General features: G+C 40.7%; 1 protein-coding gene across 1 annotated transcript; it reads right to left on the reverse strand.

Annotated features, from left to right (window-relative positions):
- Positions 1 to 2,613: 2,613 nt before the first annotated feature.
- cth (cystathionase (cystathionine gamma-lyase)) lies at positions 2,614 to 13,484 on the reverse strand. The gene is made up of 12 exons (XM_037115609.1): positions 13,149 to 13,484; positions 10,576 to 10,657; positions 10,168 to 10,263; positions 9,952 to 10,061; positions 9,537 to 9,671; positions 9,348 to 9,405; positions 8,711 to 8,788; positions 8,165 to 8,317; positions 7,543 to 7,664; positions 7,057 to 7,109; positions 6,423 to 6,561; positions 2,614 to 3,763 (listed from the first exon to the last, which is right to left on the reverse strand). The coding sequence occupies exons 1-12, from the start codon at positions 13,467 to 13,469 to the stop codon at positions 3,749 to 3,751; spliced, it is 1,362 nt and encodes a 453-aa protein (XP_036971504.1). The 5' UTR covers positions 13,470 to 13,484; the 3' UTR covers positions 2,614 to 3,748.
- Between the last annotated feature and the right edge of the window lie 1,987 nt (positions 13,485 to 15,471).

Below are 15,471 nucleotides of genomic sequence, written 5' to 3' on the forward strand. Positions count from 1 at the left end.
ACATTCGCAAAGACTTGAAGGGACTACTGACTGGACCAGGGGAACGTGTTTATACATCTCCACATTGTTATTTGATACGTATTGGGTGTTTTGCTGACAAAAAGGGAGTTCAAAAAGAAAAGAAAAGCTGGTGAGAGTCAGTATGTTTTTTGGTATTAATTCAGCCATTTGGTTAGTACATTTGATGAAACTTTTTGCCCTGGGCCATAGTGATTTTTCCTTTCCGGCCATTATATTTAATAGCAGCGGTGATGTGTTTCAGCAGATAACATCCACCATGAGTCAGATTACACAGAAGCACTGGAAAATGTCCTAAAAAGGTCTGTTTTCAGGTGGCTGAGCCCTGCTGCGTGTATGTGTTGAAGTAAGCCACCACTCACAAGATCGACCCCTGCTGCTGTTTTCTAGTTTTCCCAGAACAGCAGCAAAATTGACATGATTTAAAATCAATACAGGACTAATTACGTTCTTTTCTCTTTTTTTGATGTAGAGTGGTTGAGAGAAGAATGGGATTGAAACCATTCAGATGTGTAATCGTTTTCTGTCCATCTGACTGTGTTGAATGGAAGACCTAATTATAGATATGCTTTTAGCAAATTGTTGTAGTGATTTTCTCTTTTTATAGGCTGTCAAATGATAAAAAAAAAAAAAAAAAAGACTAGAAATCCGAGTTTTAAAATGCACCACCAAGAAGAGGACAATATGTTTAGCCACTGCTTATGTCTTTTTTTCACTGTCCTAGAAACCACGTCAAGTGTGAGATTGAACACTGTGTCGGCACGGCTGAGGTTCTGGGCTGCAGGACCATTTATAACGGCCGAGGCGTGTTTGACGTGCTATAAAAATGAACATAAATGTTGGACTCCATTACAACTAAGCTATATAACATGACACCGTACATGAAGTGTGATACTCTGAAGGTCAGCTCACAGCGGAGTCATTTGTTGTGTGGTTCATTTGGTTGTGTCATTCAATCTGCTGCTATTTCAAGGGCTAATACATCAATTACTCTAACACTAAAGGGCGGTATGTTCCGTTCAACACGTTTTTTCTGTAAACACACAATCAGATCTGTACTGGGATTTTGAGCTGCGGCTAGTTTCCTCGTAACTCTCTACAAGTCCTTGACGCAGATGGGGCTTTATTCAACTACAATCAGGTTTATTTACCTTTTACTTTACACACAGTAATTTATGAGGAAAGTAAAAGTCAGTCCACACACTGACTGTGAAACATATTGTTGCTGTTAAACAGCAGGTCTGGACTCCATGCACACAAGCTGGTTAATGTGTGAGAGAGTTAATGGGTCCAGTGTTTATTCACCATCTAATCAGGAACACATCCAGACCTGCTCCCTGTGTTTGACCAGATCCGGATTTTACTTCACCAAACCAACGGCTCCCACAATCAAGATGTATAATTGTTCTGGATGTAACAAAATGTAGTTTTGATAAACCATGGTGCTGCCCTCTGTCTCCATCACAGTTCTGAGACAAGACATGGTTGGTCGAAGTTTACAGCCTGCCATGCTGTTGCTATAAAATTGACAAAATGTACGACCTTAGCTTTGAATGGAAAAAAATGGGGCAAAAGCTGACCAGCACTTCTGAAGTTCACTGATTAATATGTTATAATCATATCGCGTTTATTTTTCCAAAACCTTGAGTGTAAAAACAACAAGTTGTGGTACTACATGGGGTTATGCGATCGGCTGTTCCTTGGCCGTGAGCCGTCTGCACTGGTTGCCTGGCACGAAATCATCCATGTGTAAATCCACAGTATGTAAAGTAGCTGGTTTATTTATTTTTTTAACCGTGATGCAACATGTTCGATTCAGACATTAGGCGCCACAACGGCCACTTCGTGTTTATACTGAAGTCTTCTGCCTCATACTTTGCTAAATAATGTTTGTTATCACTAGTTAAACAACAGTGGATGGAAATTCATAGTCACATCTGTAAAAAAAAACAAAAAAAACACCAGAAGCCCACACAGCCACATCATAATCTCCCATGCTTCCTGTTTATATGCTCGTCAGAGACTTTTCTTGACGTTAAAGGCTCATCTGATGAGTTCTCTGGCTGATATACTGAGAACCTGCACTGAATGATGATGTGTAACCACACACTCAGACCCCACCATCTGAGTCAAGGCAGGGAAGGTTGAGAGCTGAATTTCAGACCCTTCAGTTGCACCTCTACTTTCAATGCATAGCTTTAATCCTGTTTCCAATTCGACGAGCAGTTTGCCCTCAGAGGAACAGGTTTCAGCCCTCTAAGGTGGTGCCTGTGGCTGCTAAGGCTGAATTCAGCAGCTCCTCAGAAGTGTAAAACCCATTACATGGTCTTAGGTTACAAGAAATTAAAAATTCCCAGGAAAGAAAATCTTCCAGAGAGAGAATGGAAACCTGAAGTCTCCCTGTGGAAATGTTATTGATGGCTCAGTCATTAGAACAGCAACTACCTCATTTGATCCATCAGCTAAAACCCCAGTGTGCAGGCCCTTCACTACCAGGGCTAAATTGGTTTTGGCAGATCGACTTGCTACGGTTACTGATGCTGAACTCGCGTTTGTACAGCGGGGCGGTTGAGAGGAAGTGAGAGACGCAGAGACTTATACTGCAAACTGATTTTAATGGATTTGTCGGTTACATAAATGACATTGATCTTGAGTGGTCTTTCCCAAATGAAGAGTGTGCTCGAGCAGCGATGTGATGTGTGACTACAGGAGGAGGAGGAGGAGGAAAAGGGGAGTGCCTGAGTGAAACACAGTAAAATAAAACAATGCTTCCCTGGGAGACGTTTTGCTTTTGTCATCGACCCAAATTCTTTGACTCTAGTTCAAGACCACACATCAAATGTTATTCTGAGTTTGTCCATGAGTACGTTGTTAATATATAAAAAGAAAAAAACTTGAACGTTGCTGGGGAATGCTGCTCCAAATAAGGCATGAGTCCCAAACACTTGCCCGGTTACTGGCACATATCCTGATTACTGTGAGGAAAATGAATCCTCCCCTCTTCTTCACATTTATTGAAGCATGATATCAAGTTTGAGCCAAACAAAACAGTTTTTTCTTGGGTTTATTTGCCATGTCTAACCATTACTAGTCATCATTTTTGAAGCGAGACATTCTTAATATAAAAATGATTTAAATGGCAAAGCAGTAGATGGCAGTGAGGAGGAAATATGGCTGATTTTTTGGACAGCAGGTGGCAGCATTAGCTTTTCTCTGTATGAGTCTGTTAGAGTGATTAGAATGTATTAATACATACTATATGAGTTAGAATTAGGAGCTTATAGCTGCAGATGTACTAAAGGGGCAGTGATATAAAACTTTCCATTTGGAGACCGTTTTGTGCATCAAAACTAGAATGCGGCCTGAAGTGCACAGGGTTTTTTTTTTGTTTTTTTAGCAAGATTATACAGAAAATGTTTGGTGTTTTTCTTCCAGAAGCTCAAACAGTTCATATCAGCCTTGACTGAATAAAGTCTGAATTAAAACAAAAACACGTACAAACATATAAACAAAGCAAAACCGGCAAAAGATAAATAAGATTACAACTGATGTTATAGCAAAATAGGCATGAGAGTGATTCATAGAAAGCATGTTTTTTTCTTTAAGTTGTTCCCTGATAGGTGAATCTCTTCTGTTTGTGCACTGAACAGAGGTATGTTGATCCGCGATGATTTAAGGCTTCGGGTACCTCCGGGTCCTCATCTGCCTCGAGGACGCTCCTGAGGACACTTCACTTCTTTGGATGCTTTTAACAGACAAGAGGCAGAGAAAATTTGATGAGTGAAATCAATACTCGTTCGGTCCACATCCAGGAAGCAGCAGGCATGAAGCTACAGTTAATAACATGCTAGATGATGAGTGCAGTAAAGGCGGGACGAAAAGCTGATAGACACAGAGCCCCCTGCAGAAAACAGTTCAAGAAAACACACACACACACACACAAAAACAGACCAACCATTTTACAGCTACAGATGGTAAACTGCTCCAACCCACTCATAACTTCCAAATAATTAACCAAGAGCCCAGTGTGTGAGTTTAAACTAACCCTGATGAAGACACTTGACTTGAAATTCAACTGCCTGCCCCAATCTGACCTGCTGTCCCAACCAATTAAACGCTTCAACCATCAAGAGGTGCCTCTTCCGGGGCCCACAGACAGTCATTAGAGATATTTGTCTCCATTTAATTTCCATTTGCTTCACATGGGCGGCAGAGGGACTCGGGGACATTATCTGAACCCTGAGGAGAGGAGGTGCAGGCTGCAGTGCAGGATATGGCTGCATGAGGTGGCAAAAAGGGGTTTGAGGGAGCTGAAACGGCTCCTCTGATGGTACTGCAGCCAGTAGGTGGGAACTGGTGGCGAATCATCTGAACACTAGAGGTCAGTTAATAGAGTTATAATGTGTTAAAATCTCAAACCAGCGTGGGTCTTCCTGAGCCAGATTGAGCTGATGCACTCTAGCTTTTTCATTAGATTCTTTCCACCCCTTCATGCTGGATATAAAAAAAACACACATCCACAACCTGGAAAGAAAAACAATGATTCAATGATGAATGAAAACCTGTGCCGCTGTGCCAGGGCCAAGAGAAATGCAGAGGTGTAATAAAACTTCAGATGTCGACAGCAGCCGTATGAACAGAGAGAAAAAGGGATGGATGTGCAGATGTCTGGATGAGAAGAGCCAGATCTGAGAGGCAGCGGTGCACGGAGGTGACGGAAAGTGAAGCTGAAGCAATGAACTTGAAAGAGAGCAGCAAGGATGATGTATTTCTGTAGGTTTATCCGCATGTTATCATCACCTTGATTCCCTGTGGGATCTTTTATTAAATGATTATTTAAATCACTCTGTGGCAAACAAAAGTTTAAGACACTTTTGTTCAGACAATCTTCTAAAGTGAACAAGCAACATACAAACTACACGGCGGTTCCATGACTTGTTGTCACCACTACCAGGCTTCTTATGAGGGATGTCGTGATACCTCCATTTTCACAACAACTCTGATATAATAGAGTGATACTGATACGGATATCATGTCAGTAATACATGTGATATCATTTTGATCATCCAGGAAAGATGTTCGGCCATCTGCCTAACCCTGATATCATGACTGTCGTACTTTTTACTACACTATACTATAGACACTTCACCCCTAACCCTATAAATTGATCAGTCTTCATATATGACAGGTAGATGGCTAGAAAAGTTTCCACTTAAGCTGGCTTGTAAAGACAAGTAGATGAATCTGTGCTCAGTGTGATGCTGTTTAGAGTCCCAGACAACTTCTGTAGTCTCATTCAGCCACTTGTGAGCAACTGTCTTTTTAAAGACATGTAATCATTTTATAATTTATATGTGGAGTATTTAATCAAGCTTTTAGGTTGTAGAACACAACATGAAAATCTCTTAAGCTTGTGCTGACCACAGACCTCATTTCACCCATTTAAAAAACCCCACCGACTTCCTGATGAGGGAACCAGAACTGCAAAAATGCATTCATTCCTGCAGCACTCTATAGGGTAACACAAAAGAGAGTGGCCATAATATATAAACTCTCAGGGATTTGCTGAGCAAGTGCAAATGGTGGAATATCCCCCAGTGTACTGCACTGATAGGGTCTTACCCCAGATTGAAGCAGAGATGCAGAAGCCTCACAGTGTGTGATGGATCTGCTCGTGCAGCCGGAGAATTGGGGTTTATGGGATGGGTGGATACGCCGCAGCCCTCTACAAAAGAGCACAGCTCTGTACAACCACTGCATACCTAACTCAATCCTGGTCTGCAATTCTTCCTGGCCTGGCTCTCCCCTAAATATTCCCAAGATAATTGCCACTTCTTGTCCAGGCCAGATTTGTCTTCATTTTGACAGACGGGGCCTCCTTCTGCACCAAGTATAAAGTTGGTTGTGTGCTCTGAACTGTGCTTTAGTAGTAAACAAGAAGCAGCTTGTCTTGGGAACAGTTCCCTGGTTGTTGTAAATTAGCTCATCGACTCTATTTTTGATGACGTTTATAAAAATATATTGTGAATGCACATGTATTTTCGTTTTCTTTTTTACTATCAGGTTGTGATATCAACACGTGATATCCCACACCATTCTGAGATTAGATATAGACCAGTTAAGCACACAGAGTCCTTGGTGCTTTCATACTCTGATTAATCATTAGCTCGTCACGCGTCTGCTGGGTCCCCTTCACCTCAAACCTTTAAGTGTAGAGTGAGCAATGTTGCCGTAGTCAGACGGTTGCACATTAAATACAAACCGCTAACCCTAACCCTTTTGCGAGATTTTCTGTATGGCGGAGTTCAAATTCAGTGTCGACAACACTGACAGTTCCATGACCACAAACCTAGATGGCAGTGTTTGGCACTCAAATAATGCAGAGTATTGTGGATGTTACTTACAGCAGCATCCAGCGCCTGCCCCAGGTCCTCAATGATGTCGGCCTCGTCCTCCAGTCCCACAGAGAGTCGGATCAGTGTGTCGCTGATCCCCAGGACGCTCCTCTCTTTCTCTGGCACTGATGCATGAGTCATAATCGCCCTAAATTATGACAGAAGATGAGGCCACTCCGGTATGAGCCAAACACAGAACAACATCCTGCTGTTTCAATAAAGATTAGAGCAGAGGCATTGACTTCATAATGGAAATAAATAGTGTCAATTAAAATGTAAGTCTGAGAGGGAGTTTGTTTTTTCCTTGATCTCTGCTGCCCCCTTGTGGTGTAATGTCTTACATTACATCTGAGATTACAGTGACTGAAGGTTTTTAATGTAGTTGAATACCAAAACAATGCATTTATAGTACTCATTAGTAACTTGTAAAGTTATAGTTATTGCAGTTATTCGACTTTTAACAATGACATACTTTACAAGCAACAATAGCTTAATAAATGGTTTATAAAGCCTTTAATTGTTTAACAGTAAAATCACTATTGAGTTACGTTTAATTAGCTATCATTTTTCCATTTATATTCATGGTTATTATAAAGTGTTACCAAACACACTATCAAGAGAATCATTCTGCAAGGATACTTACGGATGTTCTGCTAAACTTTCATAACCACCGAGACTCTCAGCTACTGCAAAAATCTGTGGAACAAGAGACAGATCAGGAAGTGAAACAAAGAGCAGGACATGAATTATGTGTTCACCACATTTAAATAGGAGGAAGTGAAAAATTAGCTCACATAAAAAAACGAGAGAGAAACCACTCAAAATGTGGGTTCACTTTTTGATTAGGATCATTTTCAAAAATGTACCAGCAGTTAGCATGCAGAGGCTGCCAAAATACAACATGAGGCTCTTGGGACAAATGGACCAATTTAAAAACAATCTTTGAGAGTATTTTATGTGATCATAAAATTTAAACAGTGCATTCCTTAGATATTGCGTTGTTGTACCCTTGTTGTACCCCTAGTTTTTTCAGTTGTCCCATCAGGCTAATGAAAAGCCCCTCCATACTGATATTACCGACATTACCCACTAACAACCAACAATACATTTCAATTTACTGCCAAATTACTTTGAGGTTACTGAGGAAGGCGGTGGCATGCTCGAGTTTCCCCTTGATGTAGAAGGTGATCATCCCCGGACATCCAGTGCACTGTCTCTTCATCACCTCATGCTGAGGGTGAGAGGGCAAGCCTAAGTAAAGTGAGAGAAAACATGAAAAAATGAAGTCAGGTGGTGATCACAGGATGTATCCACTTCACTAAAGCAGGGACAAACTGAGTTGTGTCATTTCATGGACAGTGTGTAGGTTTGATGACACCGATGTTGATTTCAAATTAAAAGGTAAAAAGGTTTCCTCACGCAGCCTGTTTGCATCTTTGGTTAAATGCTGTTCAAATTCCTGCAGATGTAGACCTACGGTGTGGCTGCATATGTCAACAGAGACAATGAGCTGGAGTTAATGTGTTTAAGGAGAGGAGAAGGCCTCAACTACATGCAAAATGTAGAGCAAAGTGTAATGTTCTTCATCCAACGTGGAATTAAAAGTAATCGCAGGGACTTGTTTGTTTTGAAATGTGGCTGTGAGCCATAACAGGCCTGTCTCAACAATAAGCCGGTATGATATGAGCAGTGAATGATCAGGGTTATATAACAATGGTTATGGTTGTATTGCTACAGTGCTGATAGATCACCTGGGAAGATGACTCGCTCCACTCTCGGATCAGCCTCCAGAAACTTTGCAGCAGCCATGCCGTTTTTGAAGTGTCGCTCCATCCTAAGGTGTAGCGTCTTCAGGCCGCGGTTGCAGAGGTAGCAGTCAAAGGGGGAGGGTACACCGCCCAGGGCTGAAGCGAGGCAAGAGATCAGAAAGGTCACAAAGCCGCATAAAAACCCAGATCAGGCAAACGCAGCAACAAATACTTCTCCTGAGAAGGATCTTTGGCACCAGGAGCATGGTTTGGTTGTTTAATGAGTGAATGTAGGTCAGGTAGAAATAACCAGGCCACCAAATACTGAGAGTGGCAGAGTAGGAACACACAACAGTGGAGCGGTTTGCTTTCTGAGAGGTGTGTCCTTCAATATGCTGGTTAAACTGCGGCTAACAAACATTTGGTGGCCTCTCGGATAATAAATGACTTAAACCATAAATCAATCATCTTGATATTTGGTGACTTTCTGTCGACGCTCAAGTACTAGTCTACTGATTGGTGGACCTGAAGTTTTACTAGTCAACTCACCATTTTGCAGAAACTTCAGTCGCTCGTACAGATCTTCCCGGTTGACAGAGACCAGACCCATCACCACATCACTGTGACCTGTCAAATAAAATGCAGGAATAAAAGACAGGCTGATTAGTTTGATGAGAAGATGAGTAAATAGGAAACTGAATGGCTTTGTAAATAAAAACATACCAGTGACAGAGACTAATTCACTTAAGAAAAATAATACACCATTAACACAAAATATTTGTGTGTAAATTTTATGAAGTAAATCTGATCATTTTTCAAATTAGGTTTGTAATGTTAAGAATAAAGTCAAAACAAAACGGCACGGATTATTTATATAAGTAAAGATTAGATTGGTAAACATGAGCATGTTTTAGCTTTGCATGTCTACAGATGCTGTTTTTCCTTTCACAATAAATGTTTGATTTAAATGCTGAGGCAGATCAAGCCCTGCTCTCAATGCCATGAACCCTCTAATTATAACATGCTTGGTGAAAATTACAGGCTACAGATCCTCAAAAAACTTCTTCACAAACTGCCCACGGTTTATCTTTCACCACTCTGACGTGTTCTTGTAAACAGTGAATAAGGCTACATCTAATCAGACTAAATCTTGCTTTTGTAAAATGAGAAAAAGTACTCAACCTACCGTTCATGTATTTGGTGGCTGAATACATGCAGATATCGGCTCCCAACGACAGGGGGCGCTAAGGAGCGAGAGTACACAGGAGTTAATCAGTAACCAAGTTTCTGCTTGAGCAGGGGTTCGAGTGCAGGAAATGATTAAAGCGCCATTTCAAAATCAAGAGAGCGTGAAGTGCACATCTGTTACTCTGACCTGGAAATAGGCAGACATGAAGGTATTGTCTACGACCACCACGATGTCTTTGTTCTGTTCGTGGACCAACTCAGAGCAGGCCCTGATGTCGACGACCTTCATAGTGGGGTTGGTGGGGGTCTCGATCCACACCAGCTACACCAAGAAAGAGATGTGGATATTTGATTGTAGCAGAGTAGAGGAGTGATATGGGAAAAGGTGTGGCAAACAACAGTCAACACACAATTTGCTGATTCACAATGACTGTTTTTAGTTTGCCAAAATGATGCATCTGATTACGCAACTATCTAGCAAAATCAGCTCTGAAGCTTGTCTTTTGATCATTTTAGAGACAGAATAAACAAATCTATTGGGATGGAGGCCACACAACACAACAGCACACAAGGAACACTTTTTTCTGGTATCCTTGACTCACTTTAGTGTTGGCCTTCAAAGCGGCCTTCAGCTCCTCCAGTTTTGTACAGTCAGCAAAAGACACCTCCAGGCCAAGCTCTCTGGCAATCTTTTGGAAGTAGCGGTTTGTGCCTAGCAATTGAAAAGAGACAAATACTCACAAAGTGCCATTTTGTGCTAGTGAATAAAGTTGTTGCAATATTTTTTTTTTTCTTCCAAGTTACAAATGGAGTCATACCTCCATAAACATCATCCATGCAGACGATTCCATCGCCGGCCTTCAGCATGTGAGTGATGGTCACTGTAGCTGCCAGCCCAGAGGCGAGAGCGAGGCCTGCAGGGGAAAAGCAGGGAAGTCACTGAGACCGTTTTAGAAACTGAAGCTGCATTTTTGTATATAATGTATCCATTGATGACCTAATTTGTTAAATACAATGTCATTAATAAGTCTACTGTCTCTCTAGAATATGGGTGCTATGATTATGTGAGTGTCTGTTAAAACAGTCAAAAAATATTTGTGATATTCCCACTTCACTTCAGTCACTTTACGTATTTTAATTTGTGCGATATGCAAGAATCGAAGTCGGCATATCACCAAAGTAACTGCCAAATGCAGCTGTTGTCTGCTGTTAGCAGTGTTACTTACAATACTTTGCTCCATCCAAAGCAGCCACAGCCTTCTCAAGACAGTTTCTTGTGGGGTTCCCACTCCGGCTGTATTCAAACCCCTACATAAAGACATGGTTATAAGGCTTTTATAAGTATGTACTGTGTTCAAACAACAAGAAGCGGGTTGCCCCAAACAAAAGTGCAAGTTGATACATTTGATGTTTTACCCCCAGCTGCACTAGAGTACACAATATTCCTTCAGGGCATCATAACTTCTTTATAACCTTAAAAACCCAGCTGGATGGCAGCACCCAGGGTTCAACAACAAATCTGTACCTGTATCAGCTTGCCTCTCTCACAAAGAGCAACATGAGTGTCTTTTGTTTGATAATCTGTTAATAAGCAAGTTTGTGCACAGGACTTAAAACTGTGAGAACCGGTCATACCACTGAAAATAACAAGTCAAAGGTGAGAAAAGAAGGCCATACTCAGTAACTTCAGACACTGATTATATGACCTCACTGTGATGGCTGCAAGTGTGTACAGTCACACACTGTCTTGCTGTTAATATGAGACAGACCCACTAGTTTATATGTAAACCAGTTTTTGGGTCATGAAGTGTTAAGCAATTCAAATGGAGGTTTGTTTGTTTTCCGCACATGTATCATTAATACAAGCCATGTTTGAGTAAGTGACCACTGGAGGCTGCTGCCTTCAGTCACACATGGAGCTCAAACAGCCTTGAGTTTGGGTTTGTGCAGACTATCCGCAAACATAACCATGTGTAAATATACAGGGGAAAAGCAGATGGTGGATCAGCTTAACATTGCTGCTCTAGTTTACTGGTATTTCACAGCTGAACAAGCAGCTGAAACCGTTTTAAAAAAGGTGAAATGTTGTTAACAAACTTTATTCAAATTGAAGTAGAGGCGTTGTAAGCTCAGTATCAAGGATTTACAAAAAAAAAAAAAAAAAAGGTCAAAAGAGGTCAGGAGATCAGCGTGAGTGTGATAGTGGGTTGGGGGATTTCTTTTTAGTCTGGTAATTTCATTGAGGATGCATTTTTCGCTCTTAATGCTGCACATATGCCTCGTGGTTAGTCTTAAAAAACAGGGAAACATTAAAGACAATCCTTCATTGTGCCTCGGTGACCTGGTCTATCAATCAGTAATTTTATTGGGTATCTGTGTGAGATTGTGGAAACATGGCAATTAAAGACCTGTGATCTGATCACTGATAGAGACAAATGAGAGTTGTAAAAGTCAACCTTGCTTGGAGGAAAAGTGCCAACAGCCTTGTTTAAACTCTAATAATGTGTGGCAAAAAAACTGAATATCTATCCCCCACAGCATGGTCATAGTCCGGTCTTCTCAGTATGGCCTTGGGTGTATTTGCACAAGGGAGGAACAATTGAGTGCTCCAATTCCAAATTCGACTGATGAGGCAGACGAGCACCCACATAGGTGGTCATTAGTTTGACAGTTGGTACAGGCTTATGACACACACACAGGTTACATTTATTACATACCGCCTGTACAGTCCTGTATTGTACGTATCTGTGAGTATTTGGGTCATTCCATGGCAACTTCCAAAACGTCTATTAAATTCATGGGGTCTTGCAAAAACACTCCCCTAATACTAAACACTAATATTCTGCAGGACGTTAAAGAATTTCTGATTCTGATTCAAACTCCTTTTTAGTCAAGTTTGGCCCCTCAGAACTGAATTTCATATTTTTTTTTTTTTTTACGATTCTTTGTGTCTGTTTAAAGCCTCAACAATTGGCTTTTTTCACTGGACTGGCTTGAAACAGACCGAGGGCAAAATTTCTAAAAAATTCACAACTTTGCAGTGTCACATAAATGTAATCAAACTTAACAATGTTTTCCCCCCAGGAAATCCATTACATTTACTGGGAGTACATAGGTGAGTTGGTAGGAATGACCCATTTGTATATACAGCACTCAAAACTAGTAAGGGATACTGTGGGCAATAAAAGTCTAATAAACGTGCCTCATTATTTGTGGGGACCATACATATTCATACAACACATAAAAGTTCAGATGTCGACGAAATAAACAGTTGAAGTGAAGTGAAACAATGAAATATCCCCGAATAATTTTGAGTAGTACTGATCTGTGTCTTTCCAATGACAATACATTACAGGACAATATGCAGACCCCCGATAACCATCTGTACGAACAGGCTATACTGTTCTAATGACCGTTGAAATATTACATTTAGATCTGAAGGGGATCTAGAGGGACTCGAACTTCGAGACGTCGCTTCATGAAGATTACACAAGTTTACCATACGGTGACTCCTTCTCTTTGTGTTCTTCCGTTATTTTACTTCACACGTATTTCCACAGAGCACCAGACTGGTTCACATACATCATATAAATACACTCTGACACAAGATATCGGGACGGTTTTCGTCTGCCATCTCCAACCAGAAACCCATCCGCTGAATATTGATCTGCAGCCCACTTCGTTCCTCGCGGAATACACCAATATGATTATAAAATTGTCTTGACTGAGGCACGTGCGCACACTCTTACCCCCTCACCCCCTGCTTTAAATAACCAAGGCACGCCGGGAGGCTACTTACGGAGTGGTTTCCTGGTGCGTGCTGCTTGAACGTGGTGGACAGAGAAATCGGCGGCACCACAGCCATTGACTTCCACTGCTCCGGCTCCTGGCCGACGTGAATCGCCTCTGTGGCGAACGACTTAAAGGCCGTTTTGAAGCCGGCGAACACGTCGCTCTGCCCGTCTTGTTTGTGATTCTGCTCCATGACAGTGTGCGTCCGCCCCGACCGTGAACTTAACTGACCGGGGGATGAGTATGCATTACCTTTGTATGGTACAGGGGAAAACCATTTAACGTAGCTGGGCGCTGCGCTCGTCCACGTCAGCCAATCAGCGCCCATCAACAAGCAGTGGAAGGCGCCGATTGGCGCTTGAGCAGGGGCGTCGAACCCACGTGATCCGTGCACGTTGTATGCGTTTAGACTGTGTACTGATGTAACGCTTCCTGTTGCTTGAGTCAGAGAGGGCACATTTTTATGTCATTTACATGATTTTATTGACTAAATTAACTTCACCAACTCATTGAAGCTGAATGTAAATGACGTTTTTAGAGATGACTTGAGAATAGTGCAAAAAAAAAAGAGTGCTCCATGAAATGTCACAATAAAAAAATCTGTCAAAATCTGAAAAGACGCAACTGAATAGAAGGAACAATATCTAAACTCTACAATGATCAGCCATAACTGCTGTTGTGGTTGTGGAATGACACAGTGACGTGTGCATTTTTGTTCCTGGTGGGGCACACAACAGGAGGATCAGCTGTGTTTCCGTTCTTGGGCTATAGGGGGAGGACGTGCCTCACTACAGGCCTGTGCTGCTTCACCCTGTTTAAATGTGGACAGGTTGATAAACGTAGGCAAAACGTAGGTGTCACTGAGTTCACCTGCACTGTGCAGTGGTGGAATAAGTGCTCAGATCCTTCATTGATGTAATAGTACTGATATCATGCTGTCAAAATATTCTGTTACAAATAAAGGTAAAAGTATCGAAGTGTAATCGAGAACTTGAAGTACTCAAGTGCAGAAAAATGCCTTCTGTTGATGTTAATATACAAACAATTATTAGATTGTCATTAGTCATGCATTAATGTAAAAGCAGCATAAGATAATGCCTCTCTAAAAATAAGTTAAAACAGTGAACAGAACCTTTTATTGTTTGTAATAAGTCAAAGAAAGAAAAATCTGCGAGTGCAACAAGAAAAAAAGTGTCTACAAACATCTTCCATTTATCTCACCGAAATGCCAATTTATAGATGATTTTATTTTTATATTATGTGTATGAGATGCTTTTGAATAGCAATATGAAATTTCATCGGTAGGAGTCTGGATTAATCTAAGTTTTTGATTTCATTCATCAATTTAAATTTTTGGTTTGTAAAGATTCTGAAAATAGTGAGAAATGCCATCACAATTACCCAGAGCCCAAAGAGAAAACTTCACAATGTTTGTTTTGTTCAACCAAAAGTTCAGAGTAATGTACAAGTATCTCAAATTGTACTCATGTACAGAGCAAATATACTTAATTCCATGCCACCATTGGCAATTGGTCAATTAAAAATACAGTATGATGTGAGTATTCTTCTTTAGTTATGACAGAAAGTTTTCAATGTGTATACAAAAATGTCAGTTGAATTTTTAAATTTTTCTTATTATCCTGATTTCTTCTGTAAATAAAGATTATTTTAAGCATTGATGTGGATCTAGAGGTGTTTTTATTACATAACGAAGAACAAAATGATGTGTAATCTTGTATGACTTTACCCTGGCAGTCAACCATACATCTTTGATAGATTTTTTTAATCAATATGTAAATTTAACTTTTATTTGTCTTTCATATATTCTGAAGAACTGAAGAAGCCCCTTGGATGAGAGGTGAGAAAACTTCAAAAAAACTGAACCAAGTCCAGTGGCCTAAGATACACCATCTAGATTTACCATGACCTGGATGACTTAGAACCTTCATCAACATCACAGTATGTTTATTATCAGGTGCAATATAACTTATTTTTTACTACCTTCAGTATCACGGCCAATTAACACTCATTGTCTCCTTCAGTTTTCTCTTGTACTTAACTTGTCTTGTTTTTATTGCATTATGCACTGTTTTTCGCAATTAACTCCACTTTTAGATATTTTGTATATTTCACTAATATTTAATAGCCTATGTTATCTGTGTGTGACCATGACAGAGAACCCACTGGTTGTTACCGTTTTTTCCATTATACTATACATTTTTGTCGCAATCTCTGGCATAACAATTTCCTTTGAAATTAAATAAATTGTATTTGATCAACAGACTGTGTAGAAATGCTCAGTGGTGGAAGGGTTAACCCTAACCCTAACC

Source organism: Acanthopagrus latus, chromosome 11 (assembly GCF_904848185.1).
Source record: "Acanthopagrus latus isolate v.2019 chromosome 11, fAcaLat1.1, whole genome shotgun sequence".
Taxonomy (NCBI): Eukaryota; Metazoa; Chordata; class Actinopteri; order Spariformes; family Sparidae; genus Acanthopagrus; species Acanthopagrus latus.